The sequence below is a fragment of the Mastacembelus armatus genome, chromosome 21 (genome assembly GCF_900324485.2).
Source record: "Mastacembelus armatus chromosome 21, fMasArm1.2, whole genome shotgun sequence".
Taxonomy (NCBI): Eukaryota; Metazoa; Chordata; class Actinopteri; order Synbranchiformes; family Mastacembelidae; genus Mastacembelus; species Mastacembelus armatus.
The window spans coordinates 3,095,916-3,109,623 of record NC_046653.1 but is presented as its reverse complement, the minus strand read 5'-3'; the positions used below and the strand labels follow the sequence as shown (position 1 = coordinate 3,109,623).

At 40.3% G+C, this 13,708-nt stretch overlaps 2 protein-coding genes and 1 non-coding gene across 3 annotated transcripts; 2 read left to right on the top strand and 1 right to left on the bottom strand.

The window, feature by feature from the left end:
• Positions 1 to 3,562: 3,562 nt before the first annotated feature.
• On the bottom strand, positions 3,563 to 6,284 carry LOC113122962 (uncharacterized). Its single transcript, XM_026294668.2, has 3 exons — positions 5,468 to 6,284; positions 5,152 to 5,309; positions 3,563 to 5,058 (listed from the first exon to the last, which is right to left on the bottom strand). The coding sequence occupies exons 1-3, from the start codon at positions 5,643 to 5,645 to the stop codon at positions 4,345 to 4,347; spliced, it is 1,050 nt and encodes a 349-aa protein (XP_026150453.1). The 5' UTR covers positions 5,646 to 6,284; the 3' UTR covers positions 3,563 to 4,344.
• Positions 6,285 to 7,166: 882 nt separating this feature from the next.
• On the top strand, positions 7,167 to 12,448 carry ddx18 (DEAD (Asp-Glu-Ala-Asp) box polypeptide 18). The gene is made up of 14 exons (XM_026294663.1): positions 7,167 to 7,326; positions 7,552 to 7,719; positions 7,807 to 8,010; positions 8,650 to 8,785; positions 9,124 to 9,224; positions 9,371 to 9,570; positions 9,842 to 9,956; positions 10,380 to 10,519; positions 10,605 to 10,766; positions 10,871 to 11,023; positions 11,252 to 11,365; positions 11,516 to 11,572; positions 11,675 to 11,852; positions 11,986 to 12,448. Exons 1-14 carry the CDS (start codon positions 7,221 to 7,223, stop codon positions 12,129 to 12,131), a joined length of 1,980 nt encoding a protein of 659 aa, XP_026150448.1. The 5' UTR covers positions 7,167 to 7,220; the 3' UTR covers positions 12,132 to 12,448.
• Positions 8,428 to 8,556, top strand: LOC113124090 (small nucleolar RNA SNORA13). The gene has a single exon (XR_003294998.1). It is a non-coding gene; the product is annotated as a small nucleolar RNA SNORA13 (small nucleolar RNA).
• Positions 12,449 to 13,708: the final 1,260 nt, after the last annotated feature.

Genomic DNA, 13,708 nt, shown 5'->3' with positions numbered 1-13,708 from the left:
TCCATTTTTCTTCTCTACCCACTGAAGAGATAATAATACATTTCCACTGTGTACACCCCTAGATGATCAGTTGTTCTACCCGCCCCTCCACACAGCTGGCAGAGCATTGCCAGCGTTCCTTTTTTTTTTATCTTTTTGTTACCTTTTGTCTAAAAATCCTAGATTGTGCTGTGTATTTACATTTCCTGCAATCTCTAAAAATTATAATCCATTATTTTGTAACCTTAACCATAAAATACCAGCCTAAACCATGTCATGGTAAATTTATGTAAAAATTACATATTTAATAATAGATAATAGATTAAAGCGAAAAATGAATATTGTATGTAAGCCACCATCTGTCTGATAAATTTTATTTTTCAAAAAACTAAGACCAAAACATTTTCAGCTAAGTTTTTATTGGTGTTTAAGTATTAATCAGGTGATTGCTCATGCTGAAAAAAAAAAAATCATTGTTCTGTGTGTTGTTCTGAATTATATAATAATTTCTTAAATAGTGTTGCACATCTTCTTGTGCTCAAATAAATGGCATTATCTTTAAATTGCTGAGATTTTGGTGCAGTTAAATGTACAATGAATCTATAGGTGTTTTACTGATGTAAAGGATGATTTGAAATTCTACCCAAACAATAGTTATGCCTCATGACAAACACACCACAGACCTAATCTGACCTGAAGTATCTTTAAATTGAGTTCCACTATTCTGGTATCATAGAATTCACCACTCTGACCTTGATACAAAGCTAATGTTTCAGTTAACATTATTTCACTGCCTTCTCATCTGAACAGAATATTGTAAATATTCTAAATAAAATATAATCAAAAAAGACAAACATAGGCATACAAGATTAACGCTTCAACAGAATAACTTTAATAAGTGGTTTGAATGCCAAGGGATGCAAAACAGACACTGGCGGAGTTTTTTTTTTTTTTGTTTGTTTTGTTTTTTCTTAAGTCTGGTTTGGTTTTTAATCTTATGGTCCATTTAGTAGCCTACAACTCACAGTAAAACATTAGTTTTTGTATACAATCTACAGTAACAATTTAAATTGTTAAGCAAAAATTAAAGCCAAGACTGAGAGATTCAGGAAGTCTTTTGTGTCCACAGCCATAAGACTCTATAATTCCTCAATATAAAGAATAACACGCGCACACACACACACACACACACACACACGCACACACATGCATGTACGCATACACTCACACAACCCCCCCAAATAAATAATTAGTTAATTACTTTATTACTTTATTAATTACTTTATGAATTAAGTTGAAACTGGCTGATATTAATTAAAAAGAAAATACTACTGTTAAAAAATCTTAACTCTATTACCTGAGATATAGTTTGCTTCAATAAGAAAATGTAATGTTTAAACACTGGTAAAAGGCTCAGTCCTTATTTAAAAACCACTGAAATCTCATATGTATTCACAAACATACTGTAACTGTGTTGTTGGTTTCTCAAATATCACACTTTTTTCCACCACTTTCAGCTTACCTGACATCTTACTCAATGCCACGAGGCAAGCTGATGCCAATGTAGAAATACAACGGATGGAACAAGAAACTCCCTGTGTGTTTCAGGTGATAAGAGAAGAACTGATCAGTTCTCCCAGAATTCTTCGTCACTATATGACATTACTGTATAATATAGTCTCTGGCACAGAGTATTTGAGGCAGCCACAATATAATGTATCATATATACACTGCATTTTATATGTATAATTAACAAATTAACAAATGTAAGTATGTGTTTTGTGACTGCAGCTGATAGACATTTTATTAATAGAACTGCCATACAATTACATAAGTAGCCTACAACATATTCTGTCTGCTATTATTGTATATTTTTGTTGTAACATTTGCAAGTGATACTATAGCTGCTGTATTCACTTCTCTATTGAGACCTGATATATGACCAGATACTCTACAGTGCTTCTTTTACATGAAATTCTCAGCAGTCATGAGGAGTCTGATTAATTCCATTATCCATTGACATTGAACACAAAAATGTCAGTGGACAAATTACTCAAAAAAGTAAGACCCAAGCCTTTAAGATTATTTATATTTTACTGAATCATGAATTTCTAACTCCTTGCCTGTAAGGGATATAGTATTTTATGTAGTATTAGTTACTTGTCAAGTGGGAAGAAGAAGATGGTTCATGATCACCAGACAAAATCAGATGGCAGGCCCCCTACCGATCACACTGATGCTGCAGAACTGTAATGTAAAGCAAACAGCAGTGCAAAAGACATTGCAAGAAAGATCAATAGAAATAAAATGTGTTTAGTGTTGCATAGCAGCCAGCTTGGTGTATGATATATTGGTTGTAACACAAAATTTGTGTAGGTCTTCATCTTCCAGTTGCTGCCAGCCACCACTCACTTCTTTCCCCACCAAAGTCTGTCCCTGTAATGACAAAGCTTGTCATTTTTGTAACTTCTTTGTTTTTCTTTGAGACTGTTTTGAATAACTGTCAAAAGTTATACTGTTCTCAAAAACAAATTGGAGTAGCCGTTGTTTTTAAATAAACTATTGGTATTAGGTCTGACTACAAAAAGCAGACAACTGTACTGTATGTTTCATTTCATCCAGGCCCGAAGTGCAAAACACTTCATGAAACACAACAGCAAAAGACAAAATGAAATTTAAAAATTATGGAAAGGGTAGGGACAACAATACTTGCTTGTGACTGGACAGAACCCATGTCAATTGAGTGATGTAAGATTGGTCAATATGTGCTGTCTGGTGTATGTGTGGGCATGCTGTGCCCTTTGTTTAATGCTATGTCTGCCATACCAAAAAAAGCTAACATTAGGCATGAGCGTGATGTCCTCATGATAGTTCATACTTTATAATAATCCCCATGCAGTGGCATGGAAACATGTGGGGGAGGCTTTGTATGCTTGTTTAAACAGGTTATTGTCCAATTTCTTGGCGAACAAAAATAAGACTTATTTTGCCACCGACTGTATCTGACTGGGATGTTTTCTGATATCAGTGGAATTCCGATTGGTCTTCCCTCTGAATTATACTTGCTGTGTTACACCGCTGGCAGAGGATGATTTTCCATTAAATACAGACCTGCATATTCTTAGCCGTGTAAATGTCATCTTTTCCTTCCAATTAAGATAGAAAACTTCTCCTTTAAACTGGTTTTATAATAGATCTCTATAGCATTGCATTGTCTCCTTCAGTGTCTTTCTGTCATGCATGCCTATTACTGTTTTGATTAGATAGCCTACTTTGCTTCCCACCATAATCAAAATGTATCACTTCATTATTGTATCAGTGTTTTTCTTTATTTATTTAGCTAACTGCTATTCATTTCCTTTAACCACCCTTTAATACAGCCCTGTATTGATAACAAATCCTAAAGGGCTGCAGCTGAATGACTTTTAGCTGGTGTATGTCAGCTGATAACAGTAATCATTTGTGCAAGAGTTGTTTCATATTGTGGAAGTCGCCATTAATTATTCAGTAGCTTAATCAATGTAACTACAACTGTAACATTATCCTAAAATAAGCTTCAGTTGTCTCAGCCACCCTGGAATTGAGGGGGTTTAGGTCTTTAAACTGCAACAGTGTACACCACACTGACACAAGACTTAGGATACACAAAATCATCTGGGTACTTTAAACTCAGCTATTTCAATTCTATGGGGAAAAATAATGCATATCAAGCAAATTAGTACTTTGTCAATCTCAACCAGCATTTACATTTTTATTGCTGCAAGTTTTATTCTAAGGCATTGAAATGTGTTGTTTTTAGAAAACAGTCTGTGTTCTGGTTGAACAGAGGTCATTGTGCAAACTCAGAGAAAATATTTTCATTTCCAGTTAGTGGTCAGTGGTGGGACCTGTCAGTACTTTTTGCCCAGTGAAGTTAACTGTGCTCAGAAATATGGCATAACTCAGAAAAGATTACAGACACCATTAAAAACACAAAAAACATGATATGTGGTCCAAGTACTCAATTTAGATGAGGACCTGGGCACACACACAAGGGTCACAGAGACCGAGGGTGAAAACATGTTAAAAAAAGTCTGTTAAATATGGTCTTTAACATTGTGATCTAGTGTCTTTAATAAATTATCACCAGATAATTACAGTGTCTGTAATATCTTTATCCAGGTTACAGACACGTCTTAAGAGAATAATTATACTTCACATGTGAATCCCTCAGCAAAAAGCTTCCAATAAGTAACAAATGTCAGGACTTCTGCAGGGCACACAGGGCAATTATGACCAATACCTGTTAGTATCTGTTTTAAGTCTTAATGAGCTCACTAACCTACACCTAGTCAGGAAAAAAATGTGAACTCTGTATCTAAAACTTCAAGCCAATGCAGGTGTCTCCTCCTCTATTTTAACTATATGTGGCTCTGTCTCTCTTTTAATCTCTGAAGCCTGAGTGCTGTTTTCTGCCATGTCCTCGTGAGCGTGGCCCTGCTGGGTGGGCCGCAGTAATTGACCCCTGGATGCTCTCCTTATATGCTTCAACTCCTCCCATCTCTGTCTTCTCCTCCCAAGATCTGACCATCTGTTCTTTCTATTCAGAACACCTTGCCTCCAAGACACATTTGTCTGAGAAGACCACTGCTGAGACCTGGAGCAGCTCCGTGTGCTGACCCCCAGCACGGGCACAGACAACACTGGATGGCATTGTCTCTGTGCATCCTCTTCCACAGCTTTGAACACCAGGTCTGTGATGTCTCGCCGAAGTCTCATAAGCACCATATGGTTTTTAATCTGCCGCATATCTGCAAGCATAACCTCTGCAAACTGGTTTAGTATGTCGTGTCTGAATGTGCTGGGTGGTGTTGCTGTTTGGTGTGGACAGCTCAGAGAAATGACCTCTGTGACTTGAGGCTGCGAGTTTGGACAGTGCAGGGGAGCAGGGTTTGGGCTGGAGGTAGCAGACCGGGGTTCCTCATTCGGGTCTGCATCGGCATCCAGCAGGCTGCCACTTGAGCTTCCTACATCCTGCTCAAAACTTCCTTCGGTCTCTAGCTCCTCATCGTCCTCTTCCTGATTGTCAATCTTCTCCTCCTGAAATAAATAAGAGTATGCAGGAACATATAATCCACAAAATATGTCTGCATGGAAACATCTCCTGACTTTCCTCTATTAGACTCCACTTACCAGATGTGAATCACCTCGCCTGCGAACTATATATGGCCTCAAGAAATCAAGTTTGTCCCTGAGCATCTTCTGCTGGAAAGTGCTGACCCTCTCTGGATGCCACAGCAGCCTCCCGTACTGCGTGCGGAGCGATCTTGATCTCCTCTCAACATCACAGACTGCATGGAGAAGGTAACAAATATATGTTAGCACATGTGAGTGAACAGCAGTGCTTTAGTGCTTAAGGACAAGTAGGGATAGAGCCTAAACAGAAAGCCCTTCATCCCATTGTGCTCTTGTTGTGAAATGTAGCATCAACTACATTGTGCTGACTTACCAGGCTTGCCGACGGCCACCGCGAACTCGGTCCACAGTTTGGTCTTCATATTCTTGTCGTAGTATGAATCGTTCGAGGAATTAAAAAGACATTCATGTTTGCGCCAGAAATCTATCAGCATGTTGTCCATTGTAGGACCCCAGTGTGGCCCGCGTATCTGACCCCTAAAGTGTGCCATAGTCTGAAGATTAAACTCCACAGTCCTCACACTGTCAGTTCTGTCAAGGATTAGGCTGCATCTCTCTTCTTCTTTAGCTCTGCTTCATCCTACTTGAAGAACCATTACTGCCACCCACTGATCTGATCTGCCTCACGCTTTTATGGGGGGTTTAAAAATCTGCTTTTTGGCACAGAAATGAGCAAAAACTACATTCAACCTCATTGTAATGTGTTTATAATAGTTATAGTATATTAGTAGGGTTGTCCCGATCGGGTTTTTATGTACATACATACATGTACATACATATATTTTCTTTTTCCTGTTTACTTTAACAACATAACAGTTTAGCTTTCTGTTAAAATTAGAGCCTTGTGCTAAACACGAACACCTGAATCTCAGTTCCACTTAAAAGTGGTGTAGCAGCTTAACTTGAACATAAAACCAAAATAAATAAAAACAAAGTCAACAAAATGACTGCTGTCATCTTCCAGTTTGAAATCCCGCCACACTGCAGACATCAGCTTATTTCAACCACAACACAACACACGCTCTTCTTTTACGACACCTGTGACATGTGACAGCTGGCGAAAGGAGTAATAAATAGCCGATATCGCAGCAGGGGTTGTAGCCAAAAGTGTGGTCTGTCCTGTCGGTGGCACGAACCATTACAGGAGCCGACTCTAGGGGCGCTGTTCTGTGGACTCTGTGGCCTGTCTGGTCCGTGCCTGTCAGACCACAGAACAGCGCCCCTAATGTATATATTGCTAATTTACATGTTAAACCTACATAATAATAAAATGCATTTCTCTAATACCTTCTGACGTGCTCGTGAATAAAACATATGCCTAAGTAAGACTCAATCTTCCTGCCTCTTGGATTTGGGGTATCTGCTTACCTCTACGAGCTAAAGAGCCACACAGTTACAGATGGGACAATGACATGCATTTATATAGATGTCACAAACCACCAGGACCACAGATAGCACGACCTCAAATCCTTGAGCGAGACCAGACAGCATCGTTTTGTAAAAGCTGCTGCATGAAAATTTCAACTCGGCTTAAAGCTATGGAAGAAACTGTTGAACTCATAAGCGTATATTTTAATGAGGGAGCTTCATGATGTGATTCTTGGTTAAACATTAAAATGTCCCTTTAAGCCTTGAAAACACGTTTGAAAAAAGCCGGATCGACCAGACGCTGAGACATCAGAAGGGCCATCAGAAGGGCCATCATATCAGACCTGGCAGCTCTTTGGATACCCAACTATAAGGTTGTTAAAGTTGGTACAGTATTGAAAATGCTTTGTGACCTGAATCCACGAGGAATGTATTATATCACCATGTTTTATTTGGTTTATAACCGAAACATTTTATAGTAGCCAGGTTGTAGTTACAAGTTCCAGTATTTTGGTCCCAAGGTTTTCCATCTATATGCTGTTTTTTTTTTTTTAACAGCACTTATCTTCATCTCTTTATCTGGCATGTCGTTGACAGTACTACATGCGAGGTCCTTCGCATTTTCATTCAGGCTATGCAGAGTGGTCCCCTGTAGGCCCCCTAGCATCAGACTCGCACATGTGTAGGACGCTGTAAACATGGCGGACCTACAGATGAAACTTCTGCGCAAGAAAATCCAGAAAAGAAACGAGAAGAACAAAGAGCGAGAACTACTTAAGAAGCAGAGCCAGGACGAGGAGGCCGGTAAGTACCTTCAGTCCAGACTGCTTTGCTCATGTTTGTGTCGAGGTTTACTGAGCTCCCCGGCTAAGCTAGCTGCGTTAGTTCAGAGCACCCGTCAGTAAAGCCATGTGCCCATGGATGTCTGTACCGCACATGTTGAGTTTTTCCTTAAGGTGTGTCATAGTAACAGAAGGCCGCGGGGTAAGTTGAAGTGTTTTCATCATTATTGTGGCCTGTCTGCTACAGGTATTATGCTGGAAGAAGAAGAAGAGGAGGAGGAGTGCTATGAGGCTGCAGCAGCTGTGCCTGAGGCAGACAGGCAGCACAGGGACAAGCACAAGGATGTGTTAGTTGAAGGACCCACGTCAGAGAAGAAGAAGAAAAGGAAGCTTAGCCACACTGTGGAGTCACCATGTGAGGACTAGGGGCTCTGTTGGAATGGACTCATTCTAGTTGTTTTGTCTTTTGTCATGGCTAACTGACATAAATGTCTGATTTTAGCTGTGAAGAAGACCAAAACAACGAGAAAAGCAGAAGATGAGGATGACGAGGTGGATACAGCAGCAGATGAAGATGAGGAAAAAGATACCAAGCAACCCCATGAAGCTGCAGATGAGGAAGACGAGGAGGGGGAGGATGAAAACAACATCGGAGAGGGAGATGAGGAAGAGGAAGAGCACCCTGAATTACCATCTGGATTAACAGGTATCAGACAAGTATTTGCCCGTCTGCTATATAGCTAAATCCTAGATCATTTTATTGGGAAGATCAGAAGTGAGCATGAAGCTTTTAGACAGGTGATGTCATGGCTGGACACACATTGTTTAATTCTGTCTGACATTTACAGCTGTTAAATAAGTTTAAAGCACAAAACAGAGTTTGTAGACTTATTGATTTCAAATGGACACTTGTACATAATAAAGCACACACTTTATTATGCAATGAGAGGGCAACGTTTCATAAGCAGTACGAGTTGGATAATAAACTTTAGGGTTAGGTTTCTTGTTTGCCCAACAGTTTAATAAAAAGTAGAGCCATATTCACTACTTACAGCAGCAACCTTGAGTCCCCTTCAGCTGGTTTGCTGAGGCTTTGTCTGTTTAGGTGTTTTCACAGGTGTGCTGCCTTTGTGTTGCCCTTTCAGTGTCTCCATCCTGAATGGGGTGTCATCCAAGGCATACATAGACTCTTGTGGTTGTCCATGAGTTGTCATTTATGATTCCTCTGACAGGAGCTGCTGCAAGGACATGTTGCTTGATTAGTTGGGCCTTTTTTTGTCCTGTTAATTTAAATGTGGTCTTAGGAAACTGACTGGTGAGTTCAGCTGTTATTCACTGTCTGCAGGAGCATTTGAGGACACATCGTTTGCCTCTCTGTCCGGGTTGGTGAGTGAGAACACTCTGAAAGGAGTGAAGGAGATGGGATTTGAACACATGACTGAGATCCAGCACAAAACTGTTCGTCCCCTTCTAGAAGGAAGGTAAGTTTCTCCTGGGTGACTGCTAAACGTGTGATTTACTCAGCAGAATGAAATACTGTGTTTCACGTCTTTTGGCAGCAGCATTGTTAGTTTGAGAAAGTTGTTAAAACAATGTTATGTGTGTAGATCTGATCAAATCAAATAAAAATAGATACACAGATAACACGGTGTGACCAACCAATATAGTAAATCAAATAGAGTACAAATACAGTGTGGCTAAATCAACACACAAGTATCCGAGGGATGTTTCTCTGCTCTGGCTAATTGCTTTTATATATCTAATTAGAATATGTCATGATAACATAAAACTGTTTCTGTTTGTTTTTGCTGATCTGTAGGGATGTGCTGGCTGCAGCCAAGACAGGCAGTGGTAAAACCTTGGCCTTCCTCATTCCATCCATAGAGCTCATCTACAAACTCAAGTTCATGCCCAGGAACGGTAATACTAGTTCTCCCCAATGCTCCATAGCTTTAGCATTACATGGGCTGCTGGGAAGGCAGGGGGCTTTTTTTTCCCTCATGTATCAAACTGAGTGATGGCATTTGAGCTTTTTACCAATCTAGTGAACTTCTTTCTCTTCCCAGGCACTGGTGTAGTAATTCTTTCTCCCACGCGTGAGTTGGCAATGCAGACCTATGGTGTGCTGAAGGAGCTGATGACACACCATGTGCACACCTATGGTCTGATCATGGGTGGTAGTAACCGCTCAGCTGAGGCCCAAAAACTGGCCAACGGTGTCAACATCCTGGTGGCTACCCCTGGCCGTCTGCTGGACCACCTACAGGTGAGCTGAGGAGAGTCAACCTTTACCGCCAGTGTTTCTGGAGTCGGTACAGGTACAGAGTAGTCTGCAGAGACCAAAATCAGCCTTCAGGGACAGGCTGACTGTCTGTTTGTATTATCCTTTATGGTTTGCAGAAGTGGTTTGGTATGGACATGATTATCAAACCCAGAATCACTATTTCATTGATGTGTTCCTTCTATAAACTTTTTACCTATTTGTTTCTTTTTAATACATTGGACCAATCTAAAAAAACAGTTTCCTGTGTCTGCAGAATACCCCTGGGTTCATGTTCAAGAACCTGCAGTGTCTGATTATTGACGAAGCTGACCGTATCTTAGAGGTGGGCTTTGAAGAGGAACTGAAGCAGATCATCAAGCTACTGCCCAGTATGTATCTGTTGTGGCTAAGTACTGCTGCCATGCAGCTGCAGAGTTGGGACCCCTTAGTCAGCTAATGTCAGCTTTGGACTGGAGGCAGCCTTTTATAGTTCATCACATCCAAGCATCTGTATTTCATGTTGCAACTTCAGGAAATATTTTTTTGAGTCTCACTAGATCCTTTACTGGCTGAAAGGCAATTTGGTTGATTACCTTTAAAGATTTGTATCTCCAAACCCTATCATCTGGGTTATTGCCTCTTCCATTGCTACAGAAAACATAACTGTTTACATGTTGTAATTTCCATGACCATTAAACTGATGTAATGGAGGGCTAATACTGTACATTTGTGTTTGTGTAAAACACATTAACAGTCAAGCATCTGAACCATGAGTCTGAATCACAGGTTGTTTACACGTGTTTTGTCTCCAGAGAGGAGACAGACCATGCTATTTTCAGCCACGCAGACCCGTAAGGTGGAGGACTTGGCTCGCATCTCCCTGAAGAAAGAGCCTCTGTATGTTGGGGTGGATGACAGCAAAGACAAAGCTACTGTTGATGGCCTGGAACAGGTACTTTGAGCTGCATACCTATAATATCAGTGTTGGCTTCCATGATTCTTAGCACACTAAAACTGACAAGCCTCCTCTGTTTCAGGGTTATGTGGTGTGCCCTTCAGAGAAGCGCTTCCTGCTGCTTTTCACCTTCCTGAAGAAGAACCGTAAGAAGAAGCTGATGGTCTTCTTCTCTTCCTGTATGTCAGTGAAATTTCACTATGAGCTGCTCAACTACATTGACCTGCCTGTCATGGCCATCCATGTAGGTCTCACCTCCCAGCATCCATAAGTGGTACATGGTATCCAGGTGTGTCTACAGAGCTAGCTCTTGTAACATATGGTTCTTCATATGTGTTTTTCCCCCAGGGCAAGCAGAAGCAAACCAAGCGTACCACCACCTTCTTCCAGTTCTGCAACGCTGACTCAGGCATCCTGCTGTGTACAGATGTGGCAGCCAGAGGGCTGGACATCCCAGAGGTGGACTGGATCGTCCAGTATGACCCTCCAGATGACCCCAAGGTATTGAAAGTTGAAGACATTTAGAAAGAGTTCTGTTGTTATGTTGCTTTCATTGCTGGCCTAACAAAATATTTAAGTCACCCACAAAACAGTTTAACTGATCTTCAGGGTCTTATGCATCCTGATGATCTGGCTCTTATCAACCTGAACCTGTCTGTTGAACTTGGAATGCTCACTTTAAGAATTTGGGGAAAGATGGATTGTTATATCTTTACTTCCTGTCCGCAGGAATACATCCACAGGGTGGGCAGAACCGCACGAGGCATCAATGGAAGAGGCCATGCACTCCTCATCCTGCGACCCGAGGAGCTCGGCTTCCTGCGCTTCCTCAAACAGGCCAGGGTCTGCTGCCTTTTCTCTTTATCGTTGTTTAGTCATCATATACTTTGCCGTGGTTTTGGAGTCGTGGATGCAACCTAGGTAGACTGCAACAATGTGTATATACTCCTGTTCTTCACTGGACTCTGTTTACTTGCCTCTAATGTTGTTTAGGTCCCACTGAGCGAGTTTGAATTTTCCTGGAGTAAAATCTCCGATATCCAGTCCCAGGTAAGGCATCTGCATCGCTCAGTGTTGTCATATGAATAAATATAAATGAGTTGAATGCCAACAAGCTCATGGCTTTACACTAAAAACACTGCTCTTCTTCAGCTGGAGAAACTGATTGAGAAAAATTACTACCTTCACAAGTCAGCTCAAGAAGCTTACAAGTCCTATGTAAGGGCTTATGACTCCCACTCACTCAAACAGATCTACAGCGTCAACACCCTCAACCTCCCAATGGTGGCCCTGTCGTTTGGCTTCAAAGTTCCCCCATTTGTTGATCTGAGTATCCTTTGCTGTGGTTCTATGTGCAGTCTGCGTTATTTTGTTAATACTAAGTTTTATGTTTTTACATTGTTTATTTTAGCAATAGATGAAAAAACCGTGTTGGTGTCCTTAACCTAGCTCTTCCTCCGCAGACGTCCATAGCAGTAAAGGTACAAAATTACAGAAGCGAGGCGGTGGAGGCGGGTTTGGATACCAGAAGTCCAAGAACGTGCAAAAATCCAAAATCTTTAAGCATGTCAACAAAGGAAAAAGTGACAAGAGGCAGTTTTCTCGCTGAGCCTCTCCTTGGACTGATTTCTCCTGTGTCTTTAGAGGGCAGACCTGTTTTTTTTAATTACATGAACTTCTTGCTTTGAGCGTGGTGCCATGCTGATAGGGCATGTGTCTCAGATTAACCTGTTTCCTCACACATTGTTTAATCCCTATTTTATGGCAAGCTGTGTAAAACCTCTGTAATGTAAAGAAGTATTGTGGATATGTGGTAAGTCTTAAAGACTGGTGAAGTCCATATCCTAACTGTGGACTTCTGATAAACACACATTTGTAACGTCAGTGTGAATGACAGAAATATTAAAGTTCTGTGTTGGCATGGAATATATTATGGATGCTTCATTCATATCATGATGTAAATGCTAATTACAATGAAGACCCTTGATAGAAACCATGCGCAGTGCTTATTTTTTATTATGTAAGTAATATACGTACACATTCCTGCAGAGCTGAAGGACTCCTGCTTTGCATCTGTACAAGTTACAACGATCAAGCAACATGGAGCTATGACAAATACACATTACAAGTCCTTTAAGGTTCCCTCTGACAAAAGATAAATACAAAGTTGCATTTCACCAATTTTAGCATCCTGGCATTCTGAATTAAAGTGAGCTTCAACATTTTAATCAGAAATGTGTGTGGTTGTCAAATGTTACTTAAGAGTGTATCATTGTGTATTGATTCTAAATGTACCATGTTACATACCTTTATGGATCTGAACATGTGGACATATATGATGGTTTCTCCATTGCCCCAGTTCTGACCCCAGCCGTTAAAATCTCTCCATAAAAACAATTTTTAAAAAATGGAATAGCTCTCATATACAGAAAACATAAAGTGCTAATAGCCTCCAAAGTGCCAGCTTGACATAAGGTTTCATATTGTTTTTACAAGTGTGACGTCAAACAGTTTAAAGGGACAAAAAGCTCATTAAAATCCAGTAAGTGATCTGAGTGATAATCTCTCATTAGGAGCTAGGACAATATTCCTCCTATTTCTCTAAGCATGAATCCAACTGTAAAGGACATACACTGAATAACCATTTTCATAAAATGAATTAGTCCTACTAAACATCTGTTCAGTATCTGGATCTCATATATCTCAGAAAAAAAATGCCCGAAGAAATCAGCACTACGCACAGAACCAATGTGAAGCAGTCAATGCCCGTTTGTTGCAGTGATGAGGTACAACGGTGCAGCTATCAGATTTTCTATCCTTATTTTCTTTGTACAGTATAGACTGAAGGCAAATTCAGTGTTTACACTGAATTATAGATATATATTAGGGCTGTCAAAATTAATGCATTAACAAACTCATTTTAACTGTAGGAGAAATGGAAAATGCAGCCATAGACAGTAAAGAGTGCAGCAGCAAACAGAAAAGGAGAAAGATTGTTGTTCAGAAAAAGTGAGCTGCCCTGTCATCTGAAAATGTAAACAGGCTTGTCTGTTTGAGCAACTGGCTCAGTGCAAAGAAAGAGAAATAATGGAGACGTGTTTTTTCTGTTCTTTTTTTCCATGTGTTTAATAGACATGAACAAGTTCTTTTAAAACATATCTACTGTCTTTGAAACATGTCTGTTCT

Bases quoted from the DNA above. Each gene is read 5' to 3' on its own strand.
- ddx18 (XM_026294663.1), top strand. From the start codon at position 7,221: ATGGCGGACCTACAGATGAAACTTCTGCGCAAGAAAATCCAGAAAAGA. The intron at 7,720-7,806 runs GTGAGGACTAGG...GTCTGATTTTAG, and splicing joins CCACACTGTGGAGTCACCAT to CTGTGAAGAAGACCAAAACA. The intron at 11,853-11,985 runs GTATCCTTTGCT...CTTCCTCCGCAG, and splicing joins TCCCCCATTTGTTGATCTGA to ACGTCCATAGCAGTAAAGGT.
- LOC113122962 (XM_026294668.2), bottom strand. From the start codon at position 5,645: ATGGCACACTTTAGGGGTCAGATACGCGGGCCACACTGGGGTCCTACA. The intron at 5,310-5,467 runs GTAAGTCAGCAC...TTCTCCATGCAG, and splicing joins GGTGGCCGTCGGCAAGCCTG to TCTGTGATGTTGAGAGGAGA. The intron at 5,059-5,151 runs GTAAGTGGAGTC...TATTTATTTCAG, and splicing joins GGCGAGGTGATTCACATCTG to GAGGAGAAGATTGACAATCA.